This window comes from Macrotis lagotis, chromosome 6, assembly GCF_037893015.1.
Source record: "Macrotis lagotis isolate mMagLag1 chromosome 6, bilby.v1.9.chrom.fasta, whole genome shotgun sequence".
Taxonomy (NCBI): domain Eukaryota; kingdom Metazoa; phylum Chordata; class Mammalia; order Peramelemorphia; family Peramelidae; genus Macrotis; species Macrotis lagotis.
The window spans coordinates 74,312,977-74,330,892 of record NC_133663.1 but is presented as its reverse complement, the minus strand read 5'-3'; the positions used below and the strand labels follow the sequence as shown (position 1 = coordinate 74,330,892).

Below are 17,916 nucleotides of genomic sequence, written 5' to 3'. Positions count from 1 at the left end.
AATAATTTTCCAATTTTCTTGATGTTTATTTGATTCATGCTAATAGATTAGACACCTTTCAGAGTCAGGAAGTCTTTGATTTTTATCCCTGAATCTTGTCCCAAGTATATCTCTCACTGCCCTTATTAAATATCATCCTGAAATTTTGTTCCCAAGGATAAATTGTGAAGCTGGAGAAATCTGAGTTCCTTCCTTTAGCTGTCCTTATTTGTATATTCATTTTGTCTCATCTCTATATCCCTTCTCTCCCTTTTGGGTCCTAAAGTATCTTCTGCATTTTTAAATCCTAATAGTAGAAAAAGATCTGGTAGCAACCACATACCTATTTGTATTATCAATCCATGAAAACTTTTTTTTTTTAGGTTTTTGCAAGGCAAACGGGGTTAAGTGGCTTGCCCAAGACCACACAGCTAGGTAATTATTAAGTGTCTGAGACCGGATTTGAACCCAGATACTCCTGACTCCAGGGCCAGTGCTTTATCCACTATGCCACCTAGCTGCCCTCCATGAGAACATTTAACCTTTCTATTAATTATTGAAAAATCTTCCCTTTCTTAAGAGAATTATAAACATAAGCTTAATATGTGGGTGTGCTGTTTTGGGGATAGGTAATCTTCCAAAATCTTGTCATAGAAACTGACTGTTCTATGGATGTCAAAGGCTGCCCTACTAATACACATAACTTTGGTCTCTGTATAGTAAAAGAGACCTGCAAAAATTAAAGATAATTTAAGGACAGCTAACAAATAATATTATTTCCATTTCAAGGAAAAAAAAATAAGAGTTACACGAACTAATTTAATTTCTCAGATACTGCTATAAAATGCCGATAGAAGAAAGTTAAACCTGCTAGATATAGTTGGTCTTTTTTAGCCAAGGCATACTGTGAGCCGAAGAGACAGAGGTCAAACAACGACAGGCTCCATGAATAATAACTATCCTCAGAAACCAAATGGCCATGAATGTACATTGTGGAAAATTATTTTTGTCACATCCGTTTTTTGAACAATTCTCCAACACTCAAACTGATGCTTTCATTTTCAGGATACCTTTGCTGATCACCTCAGCAAGAACTGATCTTCCTGTTTGTGTAGTCTTACATCATTTACTTTTACCAGTCATATGAGGCCATAACCTGTGGAATTTTAGTTTTGTGTGTATGTGTGTGTGTGTGTGTGTGTGTGTGTGTGTGTGTGTGTGTGTGTATGTATGTGAGACATTTCTTTTTCTAATCTTCAAGCTTCTTGAGATCAAGGTCAATGTGTTGTACAATTTTGTATTATGTACAATCCCTTGTGTGATGTTTTGCCCACAGTATATAAGTAGTTTTTTATTGATGTCTTTTCTAGTAGGGTACCTTTGTATCAGTCAGACCACTTTTCTACTTAGCTATATAGGAATTTAGATAATAATAAAATTCACTTTCACAAAAGAAGATTGCCATTTCTTTTAAAAATTATTTGAATCCTATGTGCATATATTCCAATATTTCTTTCTTGTATATTCTTATTCACAGTGGTAACATGTTGGCTACTTCCAGTGGAGATACTACAGTGAAATTGTGGGATCTGGTCAAAGGGGACTGTATTCTGACCTTGGGAGGACACAGCCATGCAGTCTGGTCCTGCACATGGCATTCCTGTGGAGATTTCATAGCTTCTTCCTCACTGGACACAACTAGCAAAGTCTGGGATGTCAATAGGTAAGAGATGCTTTCCAACACTTTGACTTCTCACAGAACCAAGCAAATATGAGGAGAATATTCTGAAGAGATGTGTTGGGGGTGTTGGGGTAGGGAAAAGCAGTGGGATCAAATGACAGCTGGAAATTCCTTTTCCAGTCTACCAGTGTATTTTGCTATATCTATGTATTTTGTTTCGAAGCCTTATTTATAGCCATTTGACAAGGCTAAAGCTGGTTTATTGAGTAGCTATTTTGCTACTTATTTTTTCTCCTTGGAAGGAGAGCCAGTGGCAGATTTAAATGTTATTTATATTAATAAAACTGATTGTTGCCCATTTCCTCAATCTAATGCATTTTCAGTGAACATTTTGAATAGTTAGGAAAAGGCAAGTAAAAACTGTTATTGTGTTAATAGAGTTCGATTCTTTTTTTAAATAAATGATTTATTGTAAAGTTAATACCAATATATACATATATATATATATATATATATATATATATATTTTCTTTTACTGAGCCTTAAAAACACCAATCCCTTTCATCTTACCAATTATATGATTCTAAGACGTTGGAATTTTTATCAGTTTTAATTCTGTACATAATATATTTTGATAATGCCTTGGATGACTCCCTTTTAATTTTAGCATTAATATGTTATGGCAATGCCATTGGATGCAGTCAAAAGATAGAAATGGTTACAAAGCTGCTAATTTGTCTAACTCGGGGGGGCAGGAGACATGGCTTCAGAAAGGAACTGCCAGGTCAGGAAACTCTGGGAACACAGGGAGGAATAGAAAAGGGTAGGCAAAGTGCTTAGTTGAGCAGGGAAGACTCATCGATATCTAATCCAAATTCAATCTAAGAATCAACAGAATGCTAAGGGGGAAAAGCCAGATTCAAGAAAAACCTGAGCCAGTGCTAGAGCAGAGTACATAAAATCTAATGACTAAGCATAGCTCAAGGTCCAAAACCAAGAAGTTGATGAAATTGCTTTGAAGATAGTGAGCCTGATTCTGTTTCTTTTTGAAGTAGCAGCATTAGGTTATTGGCCATCGTCAATCAAGATTTGAAGGGCTTTTGACCCCAGTGAACTTTGTGGGATGTGATGGCTTCATTCCTCATCCTCCTTTTAGAAAAGTTCAAGAGGTAGAATAGGGCATAATATTTTAAGGGTATAATTGACAAAAATCTATCATGAATCAAAGTAGTTCCCATATTTGATGTTCCTAATTAATTTTTTCATAGACCAAAAATTATTTGTTATTGACAATGAAGACAATAATCCAGGATAGTTTGAATTGGGAGTTATTTTTCCCCAAGTTTACATTATGTCACATATTTTTTGAACAGTGTTCCAAATCAAAAGATTATTTTAAAAAATCTATCTTTCTAATTGCAATGAGAAAACAATTTTTAGTATTCATTTTTACAAAGTTCTGAGTTCAAAATTTTTTTCTTCCTTCCCCCTTCCCTTTGTCAATTTGACATAGATTACATGTTTATGATTTCCATACTAGTCATAGTTGTGAAAGAAGTCTTGGATCATTGTGTGGCTGAGAACCATGTCATTCCATAGTTGATTATCACACAGTGTTTCTGATACTGTGTATAATGTTTTCCTGATTCTGCTCACTTCACTTTATATCAGTTATATCACTCTCTATGACCCAGTTGGTAATTTAGGTTTATTTTATATTATTATAATAATTTTGTGATAAGAGTAAATATAACCCCCCCAAGAAGATGAGAAAGGTCAAGAATAGTGAGAGAGAGGAAAAAAAGTACTTCAGTCTATGTTCAGATTGCAATGACTCTGTCTCTGTAGTGAGTTGTCTTCTTTATCATAAATCCACAGGGGAAGTTGCTTCAATATTTTTGCACAGTTGCTATTACTAGATGTATTTCCCTCTACTCTACTCCTCTCCACTCTCATTTATTCTATTCTCTCTCTCCTTTCATCCTGTCCCTGTCCAAAAGTGTGTTGTATCTGAGTACCCTCCCCACATTCCCCTTTATCCCACCCATTTTTCTCCAGGGTAAGATAGATTTCTATGCCCTATTAAGTGTGTATGTTATTTCTTCTTTAAGCCATTTCTGATAAGAATGAGGGTTCACTCATTCCCCCTTGCCTTCCCCTCTTCCACTCCATTGAAAAAGCTTTTTCTTGATGCTTATGTGAAGTATCTTAGTTCCTTCTTCCTCTCCTTTCTCTTCTTCCCAGTACTTCCCTTTATCACCCATTGGCTTCATCTTTTTACTATTTTATACCATTGTATTCAGCTCCTTCCTGTGCCCTGTCTATGATATGCTCCTTCTAACAGCTCTTATAAATGAGAAAGTTCATATGAGTTATCAGTATCTTCTACCTATGCAGGAATACAAATGGTTAAATATCAGTAAGTTCCTCATAGTTAGTCCTTCTCATCCACCCCACTAGGGTTCACTCAAGTCCTGTACTTAGACATCAAACTTTCTATTCAGCTCTGGTTGTTTCAATAGGAAATTTTGAAAGTCTCCTGTCTCATTGAAAGTCCATTTTCCCCCCTGAAAGAGGATATTCAGTTTTGCTGGGAAGTTAATTCTTGGTGGTAAACCAAGATCTTATGCCTTCTGGAATATCATATTCCAAGCCTTATGAGCCCTTAATGTAGATGCTGCCAGATCCTGTGTAATCCTGACCATGGAGCCACAGTAGTTGAATTGTTTGTTTCTGGAACCTTTTAGTATTTTCTCTTTGACTTGCAAGTTTTGGAATTTGGCTATAAAATTCCTGGAAATGTTTCTTTTAGGATCTCTTTCAAGAGGTGACCAGTGAATTCCCTCAATTTCTACTTTCCCCTTTGCTCCTAGTATCTCAGGTCAATTTTGCTGTATGTTTTTTTTTATTGAAAAATGAAGTCTAGGCTCTTTTCCTGGTCATGACTTTTAGGTAGCCCAATAATTTTTAAATGATTTCTTCTGGATCTGTTTTCAAGGTCAGTTATTTTTCCAATGAGATATTTCACATTTCCTTCTAAGTTTTGGCTTTTTTTTGGAAGAGTTTTATTTCTTCCTCATTTCTTGCAAAGTCATCAGTTTTCTTTATTTCCATTGTGCATTTGAAGGAATTATTTTGTTTAAAGAGCTTTTTTTATCTCCTTTTCCAGCTAGTCACTTCTTCTTTTTAAGGCATTCTTATTTGCCTTTTCTTTTGCTTTTTCCCTTTGACCTAAACTGGTTTGTAACATTATTTTCTTCAGTATATTTTGTATATCTTTCACCAAGCTTTTGATTTTGGTTTTCATGATTTTTCTGCATCACTCTTATTTCTCCTCCCATTTTCTCCTCCACCTCCTTTAATTGCTTTTCAAAGTCTTTTTTGAGCTCATCCATAGTCCGAGCATATTTTCTATTTCTCTTGGAGGTATTGGATATGGAAGCTTCTGTTTTTGTCATCATCTGAGTACATGTTTTTATCTTCCATGGGACCAAGTAATTTTCTATGGTCAGATTCTTCTTTTTCTGTTGTTTACTCATTTCCACAGCCCAAGACTAATTTACTGTACTTCCAAGACTTTGGGGATTTTTATTTGGGGGGGGAACCCACTGGGATCTTTATTCCTCCAAGGTCTTATGTTCTCTTGCCTGTGCTTTGATATATAGATGGCCACAGGTGCTCCCCTCTGCCCTGGAAATGTGAGGAGGATCCCTGCTATCTTATCATGGATGCTCAAACTGCAACCTGGATCTGAGTGTGGGAAAACAGCAGTGTTCTGCCCCAGAGAGACCCGAGAAATTTCTGCAGTCTCCCCTGACCCCCTTATCATCTGTGGGCTGTGCTCTGGAGGTACAGGCTGGTTTCCCCAATTACCACTGCAGTTTCTCTCCACAGGGTTGTTCTGAGGTCAGCACTCCTCACTCTGCAGTCATTTTGGTGTAGCATGGTTCTCTTACCATCCCTTCAAACTGTTCCTGATGAGCCCTGGGCTGGACTGCACTGTGCTGGGGCTGGGGCTTTTTTCCAACTCCCAGTCCTGGTCAAATACACCTTTCCCATGGAACTTCTAAGTTATCTTGTACTAGGAAAATGTACTAGGAAAATTATAAAATTTGTGTGATTTTTGCCCCTCTAAATTTTGACTAGAGTCATAATTTGATGGCTTTTGGGGATTTTGGGGGAAGCAGTTTCCAGGAAATGCTGGCTTCACACTGCCATCTTGGCTCCACCCCTGATTACATATTGATGTTGCACATTGTCTATCTGTCTATCTATCTATCTATCTATCTATCTATCTATCTATCTATCTATCTATCTATTTAAAGATATATATGCATAGACATGTATAATATTTTCTTTGCATATACGTTGTTCAATTGAATGCAAGTTTCTGTGCATCAGAGATACTTTTGGGTTTGTCTTTATATCACTGTCAAACATAATGAATAGCACAATGTCCAGCAAATGAGTGCTTGAGAAAGAATTATTGCAGTGAATTGGATTAAACGGAAATTGCATAAGTTTTTCAGTTATTAAAAGGAATTTAAGAAAAAACTCAATCAGCATATTTAATACAAATATAGGTTATAAAACATAGAATATTCTACTTGAAAAAGATTTATTCAAAACTCAGTTCTTCTTGTCACCATCACAAGAGTACAACATTGACTTGACAGTTATTTCTTATGACACTCAAATCCATATAACGTCTTCCCATTGATGCCAAACAGATATGGATATAGCAGACAAGCTATCCTCCTGATTGATGTCACACACCCTGTAAACCTTGAATTTGCTTTGAGAGGCCAAGGACTCATCATCAGTGTCAAGGACAATGCATTGTCATTACTGAGGAGAAATGCCAGTATTGACCGAGGACAAGTATTGACTGAGGAATTGATTTTTTCTAGAGTAGATGTCAATATGTTTTTCAAAGTCACAGTCAAAGCATATTTTTTGGTCTTGGATACCTTCTCAAAATACAACTCTAATGTTGGACCTCCAGCAGAGTTTTAAGTCATAACTTTGGTTGAGACTTAGTTCAGAGGCATTGGGTTTCATCTCATGCTTCATCACTTTGTAGATGCAAAGACACACACACACACACACATATGTATATATATAAAGGCACACTTAGCAACTATCCCATTCTTACACCACTGTGTGGATGTTCTTTAGCAACACAGAATATACTAAAAAAAGTTGAAGAATAGGGCGATTATAAATACCTCTTTTGTGGTGCCCACATCTCCCCCCATGCCCAGTTTACTGATTGCTGCTAGGATGGGGCAGAATGCTTTCATTATTCCAGAAATGGATCAGTCCCTAGTGTGTGATTGTGCCTAAAGACTGTGCAGCTAAGTTTTATGGAAGTGCTGAAGTAATAGAGGATATAAACAGAACTTGGATCCTGGTTCTAGAATCATATTAATTAGTCAGCAAATGCCTTCTACAGAAAATGTTTATGGAGTGTTTTAGCCCATATGAATCTTTAGTAATGTTGGATACTTTTGTAATGCATTGTTTAGCTACCTCCTGAGGTGGATGTTTATTGGAAAGTAAGGGTGGTGTGGGAGTGCAGTTACAATAGTCATTCATTTGTGTGTGTATTGGTTTTGCAGCATTAGAACCAAATGTTGTTGACATCATACTGCATACTCAAATAAGAATTTCAAAAGTAAAGTATTGATATGTCATCTTGCTGTGTATTTAAAGAAATTCATTCAGATTCTTGACAGGAAGCTTTAAGGAGCCCTAGAGACAAAGTAGTTTTGAACCCTTCATTTTCCAGGCAAAACAGAGACCTGGAGAAAAGAGGCTTCTTGTTTAGGGTTAGACAACTAGTTAAGGGGAGAGCTGGAACTAGCGTTCAGATGATTTTGTTACAAAACTATGGTTCTCTTGACTTGTATTATGCTTCTTTGTGAACTTAAATTTGGAGAAGATAATCTGGTTGAAGTATTGATTGCTTTAACAAATTATTAACCAACGCAGATGAACTCTGAATCTTTAACATAGAACTGGGAGGTTTCTTACAGTAATCTAGCTCAACACCTTCATTAAGGAATGGTAGTTATGAAATGGGACATACTTGTTCCTCCATTTAAAGAACAAAACTCTCCCATAGTAGGCTTCCAATTGAGTTTTTCAACCCTGTGCTTGGAAAAAGCAGCCTCTTCTGTGCAGCTCCCCTTGCATCCTCATGCTGCAGACAAAGGGGCATTGAAGAATCTAAGGACAGACTTGACCACAGATGTTTATGATAAATAATATAAAATCCAGTAAATGTATTCTTTATAACAATAAATTTAAGGACAACGCAAATGAAAGTAAGGCAAGGATCCATTCATTCCTCTCTTTTGGTGTTTCTTTCTGAACTCCTGTTCCTGTGAGACAGTGATTTTAATAAAACACACACAATCACCCACACCTCCAAGTTTGTCCATTTAGATGGAAGCCATCTCTCACAGTCTTATAGAAGGAAACTATAAACGTGACCATTTCAGTCTCAGTATTTTGCTCTAGGACAGCTACCATTTCTCCTTTCCTTCCTAGTTCTCTAGTTTCAGCAAACCATTATACCTGGGAATGAAAACTTCTCATCCCATTCAGGAGGGTCCCCTCTCTTTATACTCTCTTCCAAAACTGTAAAGAACTGTAAATCTCAAAGGGTTTTATGATCATCCCATCCATGGTTATTAGTGATTATTTACCCTGGCAATTACTTGTTCATTGAATCAGTAATTGTGAAACATACACTATATGTCTAACAAAGTATTAGATCTTTGAAAGACAAACACATGAGACTTGGATTATATCTGTAAGGCCATTGCTAACAAAGAATTTTTGTAATATTTTCATAAGAAGAATAATCAAAGCTAAAATTTTGAAAGATATTATAAATTTATTCTGGTTCAGAGTCGATGGATGTCTTGGAGAACATTTTAACACCAAGAAAATAATGTTATACTCAACAAAAAATTTGAATATTGTATAATTTATAAATATCACATCTGGCTTCTGAGAATATATGAAAAGAACAGCCTCCCTTTCTCCACCTAACATCTTTTTTTTTAGAGGTAGGAGACTATGAGTTTAGAATGCTGCATATACTTTCAGACTTGGTTAATGTGCTGGATAATTTTCCTAAACTGCTTGCCTCATCCCCCTTTCTTTTTAAAATAGTAGTAGCTTTTAGCAGACATTTCTATTTTTTTTAAGTATCTACATTATTGAATTAATGAAAATTGATAGCTTTAATCAATGCGGACATATGTATTTCATCTTAGGATTGGGAAATTTTATCAAACCATGTTACTTTTACTTTGTTTGTAAAGTTATATTTAGAAGGAACCAGCAGTAGTATTCTTATTGCTTTATTTAGGGAAATAAATTGATTCAATTGTTAAAATAGTTCAATCCTATCAAAAATGAGTTCTGTGATAATTGCCTTATTTGATAGTTAAGATCAATAGTATCCTCTATTAACCTGTTTATCAGTGAGCAATATCATTTTGAAATCAACAGAAATAGTAAAAGAAAAAAATCTTAGCAATAGCTATCTACTATGTATTAGATTTTTTAAAAAACACCAGTGTTATATATCAGCTTCTACAGCTTAACATCCAGAGTTTCCACCATAGGTAAGGTATGAATCCAAACAGATAATGCTATGTCCAAACCAACTTGCATTTGATGGAAACTTCTGAAGATTCATACCTTTATTTTATTTTTAATTTAAACATGAGTAAGAACATGTGTAGATTATCACAAAGCACTGATAAATGTTATCCTTGATGTAGATTTTCCTTTCATCAACCCAATCATGTCTGAAAAGAATATACTTTTGATTCTATCCTCATTTGTCTTCTTCAGATTCCCCTCACAGTTTCCTCTTCTCACCCTTTTCAGAACCTCTTTTCCAAACACCCTCCTGTCATGGCTCAAAAATCATTATGGTCATACATGATTGCAACCTCAATATACTCAACTCCTTTCTCTCATTTCACCAGACACAAACACACACACACACACACACACACACACACACACAAACACACACACATATATATATATATATATATATATATGCAGTTACCCTCCTCAATCTGTTTCTTTTAAATATTCTAATTGAATTTTAAAATTGTGGATTGAGAGCTCTTCTTTCCTTTATTCATGTTCAGTTTCTTCCTTTATGGATTTTATCTTCAATTTTGAACTATTCTTTAGTTTCTTGTTGTTCTATGCTTTAGGATTCTATTTTTCATCAATGATTGGTTCACTCTCTTTTTTTATTATATTTGTTAAAATAGTGTGATCTAGGAAGATGGTGAATGCTCTTAGGGGAGGAATCATTACCCACATCTGCTGACTGGATGATGATAGGGATGGAGTTGGAGGCTAGCCATTTTCTCCAAACTAATCAAAATATGAATTATATGCAATAAGTAAAATATCAGTATCTGTTTCTACACTGTAAGCCACCAAAATCTAATTGGGTAAAACTCTGATTAATTAATAACAGAAAAAAACAACTCCAAGTCTAAAAACTCTTTCTTAGCACCCTCCTCCCACCATCCCTTGCACTCTGATAGGACTATAAACCTGAGTCGTGTGTTTAGGAGCTGAGATTTACTCAGTATTTATCATTGTTGTTGTTTTAATCTGTATCATCATACTATACCATTCTATTGGAAAAAGCAGGGACCCCCTCCACCATGTAGTACAAAGGATATAGAGATATAGGGAGAGAGAAAATCACATTCTACATGGGGGCTGAGTAAGAGAAGTAATTGAAGTGGGGGGAGGGGGAAGGACTGTACCAAGCCTGACGGAAAGGAAAGGTATCAGTATCCTTCCTGGTATGTTTTTTTCCTCCTAGAGATCACTTGGGGCAGCAACTGAGGCTGATCAACAGTTAATTTCAGAAACTAGAGAAATTTTTGAGATCAAGCCCCTGTGGATCCATAGTCAAAGAAGGAGTCAGAAAGTGAGTAATAGGGGAATAAAAAGGAAAAAAATTTACAAAGATCTCAAGAAGAAAAAACTCAGTTTCAAGCTTTGAACTCAAGCAAAAAAATCAACAAGGATGGTTTTTGGACAAAAAAGAACAAAAAATAACTTCAGAACTTCTAAAAGAGTCCAGACATTTCTATTATTTGAAGACAAAAGAAATTGAATCAACATATGAGGCAAAGAGCTCTATATTCCTACAAGAGCTTATAGCTATGCCAAAATGTTTCTAAAAAGTTTAAGAGAAAAATAATGAATGGGGGAAGCCGAATTTGTATCCCGAAGCAGAGAAATAATTAGCAGAACAGAAAAATTTGAACCCATAATAGCAAATATCTCCAAAGAAATGAAAGAAAAAAAACTAGTTGGAAATGCAGTATACAGAATTGAAGGACAATCTTGCAAGGACAAGTAAGAGTAAGAAGCAATTATATTTAAAGAACACAGAAAAAAACATAGGACCCTCAGATGTACAATATGTAAAAAAATGTAAGGTTCATAGGAAATCCAGAAGAACATGAAGAGTTTTTGCAAATTAATTAATTTCTTTTCATCCATATGTACATGTATAATTCCAAGTTACAAAATTTCCTTTCACCTTCCCTTCCAACAGTCAGGTTGGCATTTTACTTACATATTTTGTTACACATGTTTATAAATTAGCAGTTTTTAGCATGAGGAATTAGAATTAAGGGAAAGAGATAATTTTTATAAAATGTTCATCAGATTCGAAAGGGCTCTTTTCCCCTATGTATTTTATTTCATTTTATTTTTCTTCTTCTGGTTAGGGATAATATAGTCCATAACCAGTCAGATACAGTTATCTTAGCTCTCTGGACTGCCAAGAGGAGCGGCTACTGTCAAGTTTGTACATCTCTTAATGCTGTTGTTTATGTATACATTGTCCTCTTAGTTCTACTCCCTTCACTCAGCATCAGATCCTATAAATCATTTCATGCTTCTCTAGAGTCCAAAAACTTATGGTTTCTTATACAACAATGGTATTCCATAATATTCGTGTACATTAACTTTTTTTAGCCATTCCCCAATTGATGGGCATCCCCTTGATTTCCTATTCTATGCCACTATAGTAAAAGAGCTGTTATGAATATTTTGAAACAGGTAGGACTTTTCTCATTTTTTATAATTTCTTCTGGATATAGTCCTAGAATTGGAATTCCTGGGTCAAAGGGTGTGAAGTTTTATTATTCTTTGGGAATAGTTCCATATTGCTCTCCAGAAAGGTTGAATCCATTCACAACTCCACAAACAAAGCATCAATGTCCCGATCTTCCCACAACTTTCCAACTTTGATCCCTTTCTTCTTATCTTGGCTAATCTAACAAGTGTGAGATGATACTACATTGTTGTTTTTAATGATTTGGAGCACTTTTTCATATGATTATTATATAGCTTTATTTCTTCACTTGAAAACTGTCTGTTCATATTCTTTGACCATTTATCTATTGGGAAATGACTTGTGATCTTTTAAATTTATGTAATTCTCTACATATTTTAGAAATGAGACCTATATCAGAACTCCTGACTGTGAAGATTGTTTCCCAGCTTTCTGCTTTCCTTTTAATTTTGACTGCATTGATTATATCAGTGCAAACCCTTTTTAATTTAGGCAAAATAATTCATTTTTCAGTTTATAATGTGCTCTATTTCTTTTTTGGTCATAAACTTATCCCTTTTCCAGAGATGTTTTTATCCATTAATTTATCATTGGTATCACTCTTTATGTCTAAATCCTGTAACTTTTTTTTACCTTATTTTGGTATGGTATGAAATATGGATCTATGCCTAGTTTTTGTCATACTATTTTCCGGTTTTCCCAATTTTTTTCAAATAGTGAGTTCTTATCCCAGAAACTAATGTCTTTGGGTTTGTCAAATAATAGATTGCTGTATTCATTTATTGCAGTTTCTTTTAAACCTATTCTAATCCACTGATCTATTACTCTATTTCTTAACCAGTACCTGGCAGTTTTGATGACTGCTCTATTATAGTATAGTTTTAGATGTGGTAGAACTAGCCCACGTTCCTTTACATTTTTTTTCATGAGTTCCCTTGTTATTCTTGCTCTTTTCTTGTTTCAGATGAATTTTGTTACTTTTTGTTTCTAGCTCAGTAAAGTAGTTATTTGGTAGTTTGATTGGTATGGCATTGAATAAGTAATTTAATTTGGGTAGAATTGTTATTTTTATTTTATTAGCTTTATTACCTAACCATGAATATTTGACATTTTCCCAATTATTTAGGTCTGACTTTATTTGGGTGAGGAAAGCTTTATAATTATGCCCCTACAGTTTCTGGGTTTGTCTTGGGAAATAGATTCCTAATGTTGTTTGCAGTTATTTTAAATGGAATTTGTCTTTTTGCTCTTGGGCTTTGTTGTTCATATATAGAATTGCTGATGATTTATGTGAGTTTATTTTATATCCTCCTACTTTACTGAATGTGTTAATGTTTTCAAGGAGCTTTTAAGATGATCTTGTCAGGTTCTCTAGGTATACCATCATGTCATCTTCAAAGAGCGAAAGTTTTGCTTCCTCATTGCCAATTCTGTTTCCTTAGATTTCTTTTTCTTCTCTTATTACTGCTGCTAGCATTTCTAATACTATAGTGAATAGTAATTGTGATAATAGCATGCTTGTTTCACCCCTGGTTTTATTGGAAATGATCTAATTTTATTCCCATTAAATATAATATTTGTTGATGGGTTTTAGATAGATACTATTTATTATTTTAAAGAAAACTCCATTTATTCCTAAACTTTCTAGTGTTTATAAAAGGAATGGATGTTGTATTTTATCAAAGGCTTTTTCATCATCTAATGAGATAAACATAGATAATCATGGTTTTGCTACTGATATGTTTAATTATGTTTGTTGTTTTCCTAATGTTGAATCATCCCTACTTGCCTGGTATAAATCCAAATTGATCCTGGTATATTATCCTGGTAATAACTTGCTGTAGCCTCATTGCTAAATTTTTATTTAAGATTTTTGCATCAATATTCATAAAGGAGATTGTTCTATAATTTTCTTTGTTTTGGTTCTTCCTGGTTTAGGTATCAGTACCGTGTTGGTGTCACAAAAGGAGTTTGGCAGAACTCCTTCCTCTCCTATTTTTTTAAAGTAGTTCATGGAGGATAGGAATTAATTGTTGCTTAATTGTTTGGTAGAATTCACTTCTAAATCCATCTGGACTTGGAGACATTTTTCTCAGTTAGTTGATTGATGTTAATTGTTTCTTCAATTTCTTTTTTCTTTAGTGGGGTTATTTAAATAATTTATTACCTCTTTTGTTAATCTGGCCAGTTTGTATTTTTGTAAATATTCATTCATTTCACTCAAGTTATCCAATTTATTGCCATAGAGTTCAGCAAAGTAGCTCTGAATTGTCTCTTTAATTTCCCTCCTCATTGGTGATTAATTCACCCTTTTCATTTTTGATAATTGGTAATTTGTTTATCTACTTTTATTTTGATCAGATTAACCAAAAGTTTGTCTATTATATTGGTTGTTTTCATAAAACTAGCTCTTATTTTTATTTATGAGATCAATGATTTTCTTGCTTTCCATTTTTATTAATCTCTCCTTTGATTTCCAGAATTTCTAATTTGGTATTTAATTGGGGATGTTTAATTTGTTCTTTTTCTAGCTTTTTTTTTTACTTGCATAGCCAATTCATTGATCTCCTCTTTCTCTATTTTATTCATAAAGGCATTTAGAGATATAAAGTTTCCCCTCAAAACTGCCTCAGCTGCATCCCATAAATTTTGGTTTGCTATCTTGTTATTATCATTTTTTTAAGATTTTTCAAGGCAATGGGGTTAAGTGGCTTGCCCAAGACCACATGGCTAGGTAATTATTAAGTGTCTGAGGTCGGATTTGAGCCCAGGTACTCCTGACTCCAAGGCCAGTGCTCTATTCACTACGCCCCCTAGCCACCCCATTATCATTTTCTTGAATATATTAATTGATTATTTTTATTATTTGCTCTTTGATCCAGCCATTAATATTATTTAATTTCCAATTAATTCTTGGTTTATCTTTCCCTGACCCTTTATTACATGTAATTTTTAAGGCATCATAGTCTGAGAAATGTGTATTTATTATTTTTGTCTTTCTGCATTTGATTTTAAGGATTTGATGTCCTAGTAATGGTCAATTTTGGTGAAGGTACAATGTACTTCTATCCTCACTGTTTTCTCCAGTGGTCTATCATATCTAAGTTTTCTAAGATTCCATTTACCTTCTTAACTTCCTTCTTGTATATTTTGTTGACAGATTTTTTTTTTAGTTCTGATAGAGGGAGATTAAGGTCTCCAATTATTAAAGTTTTGCTGTCTATGTCTCCTTGTACTTCACTCAGATTTTCCTCTGGGAATTTGGATGCTATAACACTAGGCGCATACATGTTTAGTAATGATATAGCTTCATTACCAACGGTGCCTTTTAAGAAGATATAGTTTCCTTCCTTATCCATATTAATGATATTGATTTTTGCTTTTACTTGGTCTGAGATTAGAATCACTACCCTCAATTATTTTACTTCAACTGAACCCTAATATATTTTGTTCCAACCTTTTACCTTTGTCCTATGTGTATCTGCTTCAATGTGTTTCTTGTAAACAACATATTGCAGGATTCTGGTTTTTAATACATTGTGTTATCCACTTCCATATTATGGGACAATTCATCCCATTCACATTTACAGTTAAGATGACTAATTCTGAATTCCCCTCCATGCTTTCTCCATTTATATTTATCTCTTTCTTTTTCTCTTATTCCTTTTCATCAAAATTTTACTACCTTTCCCCTTTGACTTTTATTTTAAAATTTTAACTTTTAGTTTATTTTCACTTATGCCTTTCCTTCCCTTTTATCAGTCCCTTTTCCCTTTATCTTTCCCTTTCCCAGTTCCCCTCTTACATGTAGATTAAGTTAACTTTTTTAAACCAAAGTGGGAATGTATCTTATTCCCTCACTGGGCTAAATCTATTCGATAGAATTTAATCAGCATTCACATTTTCCCTTCTTTCCCTCTAAAATCATAAATCTTTGTGCCTCTTCCCTTGGTTTTATTGCTCTAATAATATTAATCAGTTATCATCAATCACAGTTTGATTATTTGATTGCTTGATATTGGTATCAAGATATCATCACTGGTTGTTTGCCTGAGTGCTTGATTAGCAGTATTGATTCAAATTGCTTCAAATTGTAATTAGACATTTTTTTGCCTTACCCCCTTTTCAAGTATGTTTTAAAGTACACACAATCCTCCTTGTTAGCCAAAGTATTATCCAAAGCCATATCATTTCCTTGTACTATTTGTGCCTCTCTCCCCAGGACAATTTTCTTTCACTTTTAACCTCCCACCCTCCCACCCAGGGAACATAAATTACTCCCTTGTTAAGTGAAGCACCTGTTAAGTCAGACCATGACCTAATTTAGCATAATAATCTTAAAGATCTCTAAGCCCTGGGCAATTCTGTAGGGCTCACATGAGACCTTTACAAGCCATTGTAAGTTACAAGACACTGATTCAGATCCTTGCAGTTTATGATGCCCTCATTAGATAAGCTCCCAAGAATAATGAGACACTTAAGTTTTAAGTTAACACCTCTGTTTTTCTTCAGGGCTTTTGGTCTCAAACATAGTGATGTGATCTCTAACCTCTACAATAGAGAGATAAGATCCAATTATTCCTCTATTCTTTAGGTTCATTCTCTTCAATTATAACTTCCAATCTAATTATCCTTAGGGAAGTAAAGTTCTAAAGAATTAGATGGTTTATATCTTCCCTTTTAGTGTTGTATACAATTTGATGTCTTGACCAACATTTGCTTTTTTGTTTTTTTTTCCTTTCCATTTACTTCCTTTCCATTTACTTCCTTTCCTTTTTCCCCTTTCCATTTATTTTGTAATGGAACTCTTGCATTGTGTATTTGGCAATTGAATTCTCTGCTCAGTTCTGGTCTTTGGGTCAGAAAATTCTGGAAGACCTCTATTTTGGTGAACATACTTCTTTTGCCCTGACAATATGTGCTGAATTTTGCAGGGTAATACGTTCTCTGTTGTTATCCCAGGTTCTCTGGTCCCCAAAATATGCTATTCCAGATCTTCTGATCCTTCAGTGCTGAGGCTGATAGATTCTGTGTGAATCTAATTGTGTTTCCTTCATATTTGAATTGTTTTCTTTTTGCTGCTTGTAATATTCTCTCCGTTATTTGAGGGTTCTGGAATTTGGATATTATACCCCTTGTAGATTTTATCTGGGGGGTCTCTTTGTGGAGGGGTTTTCTGGATTCTTTCCATGCTTTTATTGTTATCTTGTTCTAGTAGACTAGTACAGTTTTCCAGGTTCTTTTGTTGGTTCAAGCTTTCTAGTAGTCCAATGATTCGTAATTGTCTCTCCTGGAACTATTTTCCAGGGCATTTGTTTTCACTTCTTCAATTTTTTTTCAAACTTTTTATTTTTGGGTTTTATTTTTTTTTGATGAAATCTTTTAGTCTTGTAGATTCACTGTTTCTACTTGTTCGATTCTAATTTTTAGGGTTTTATTTTCTTCAATTAGCTTCTTTGTTTCCTTTTCCAGATGGTTATTTTTATTTTTAATGGAGTTGATTTCATCGGTCAACTTTTCATAATTGACTTTCATTTCTTTTTTTTCCATTTTTCTTCTTCCTTTCTTCTTTGGTACTTCCCCGTGAGTGATTTTCACTTAATTTTTTTCTTACTTTCTTCTTCAGACATGGCATTGCTGTCATCTTTGTCTGTAAAGTAGTTTTCTATAGCTTTTTTCTATAGCTTTTTTGTAGCTTTTTTTGTTCATCTTTATTGTTTTATTTCTTCTCCTGGGGTGTAGGGAGTATAGATCCAATTTTCATTTTGCTGGGGCTGGGGGTCTCATCCCTTGCTTGTTGTTGGCCGAAATGTTGCCTATGGGGTCCAGGCCTTGCCTTTGCAGAGGCTTTTATCTTCCTTTATGTCCAGGTTATGACTTAACAGTGGTTTGTTCCCTACTCAGTCCTGTCTTTTGCCCTGGTGTTTTCAGGATTCAGACTTTGTTTGGGGAAGTCCTCCCTGCTGGCAAGCTCTCTAGCTGCTGGCACCTCTGCTGTTTTTTAAGCAATAGGAATCTGGATTACACTATGGCTAAAAGACTCCTGCTATCTTTCCCACTCTCCTGACTCCTGGACTTTAATTCCCCTTTCCCCCAAAGAGACAGA

General features: G+C 34.6%; 1 protein-coding gene across 1 annotated transcript in view; it reads left to right on the top strand.

Moving 5' to 3' along the window:
- SPAG16 (sperm associated antigen 16) overlaps window positions 1-17,916 on the top strand; it is a 1,328,678-nt gene that overhangs the window by 663,706 nt on the left and 647,056 nt on the right. The window contains exon 12 of the mRNA XM_074191443.1: window positions 1,517-1,702. Within this exon, the coding sequence (XP_074047544.1) occupies window positions 1,517-1,702 (186 nt within the window). The remainder of the gene's footprint in view (window positions 1-1,516; window positions 1,703-17,916) is intronic.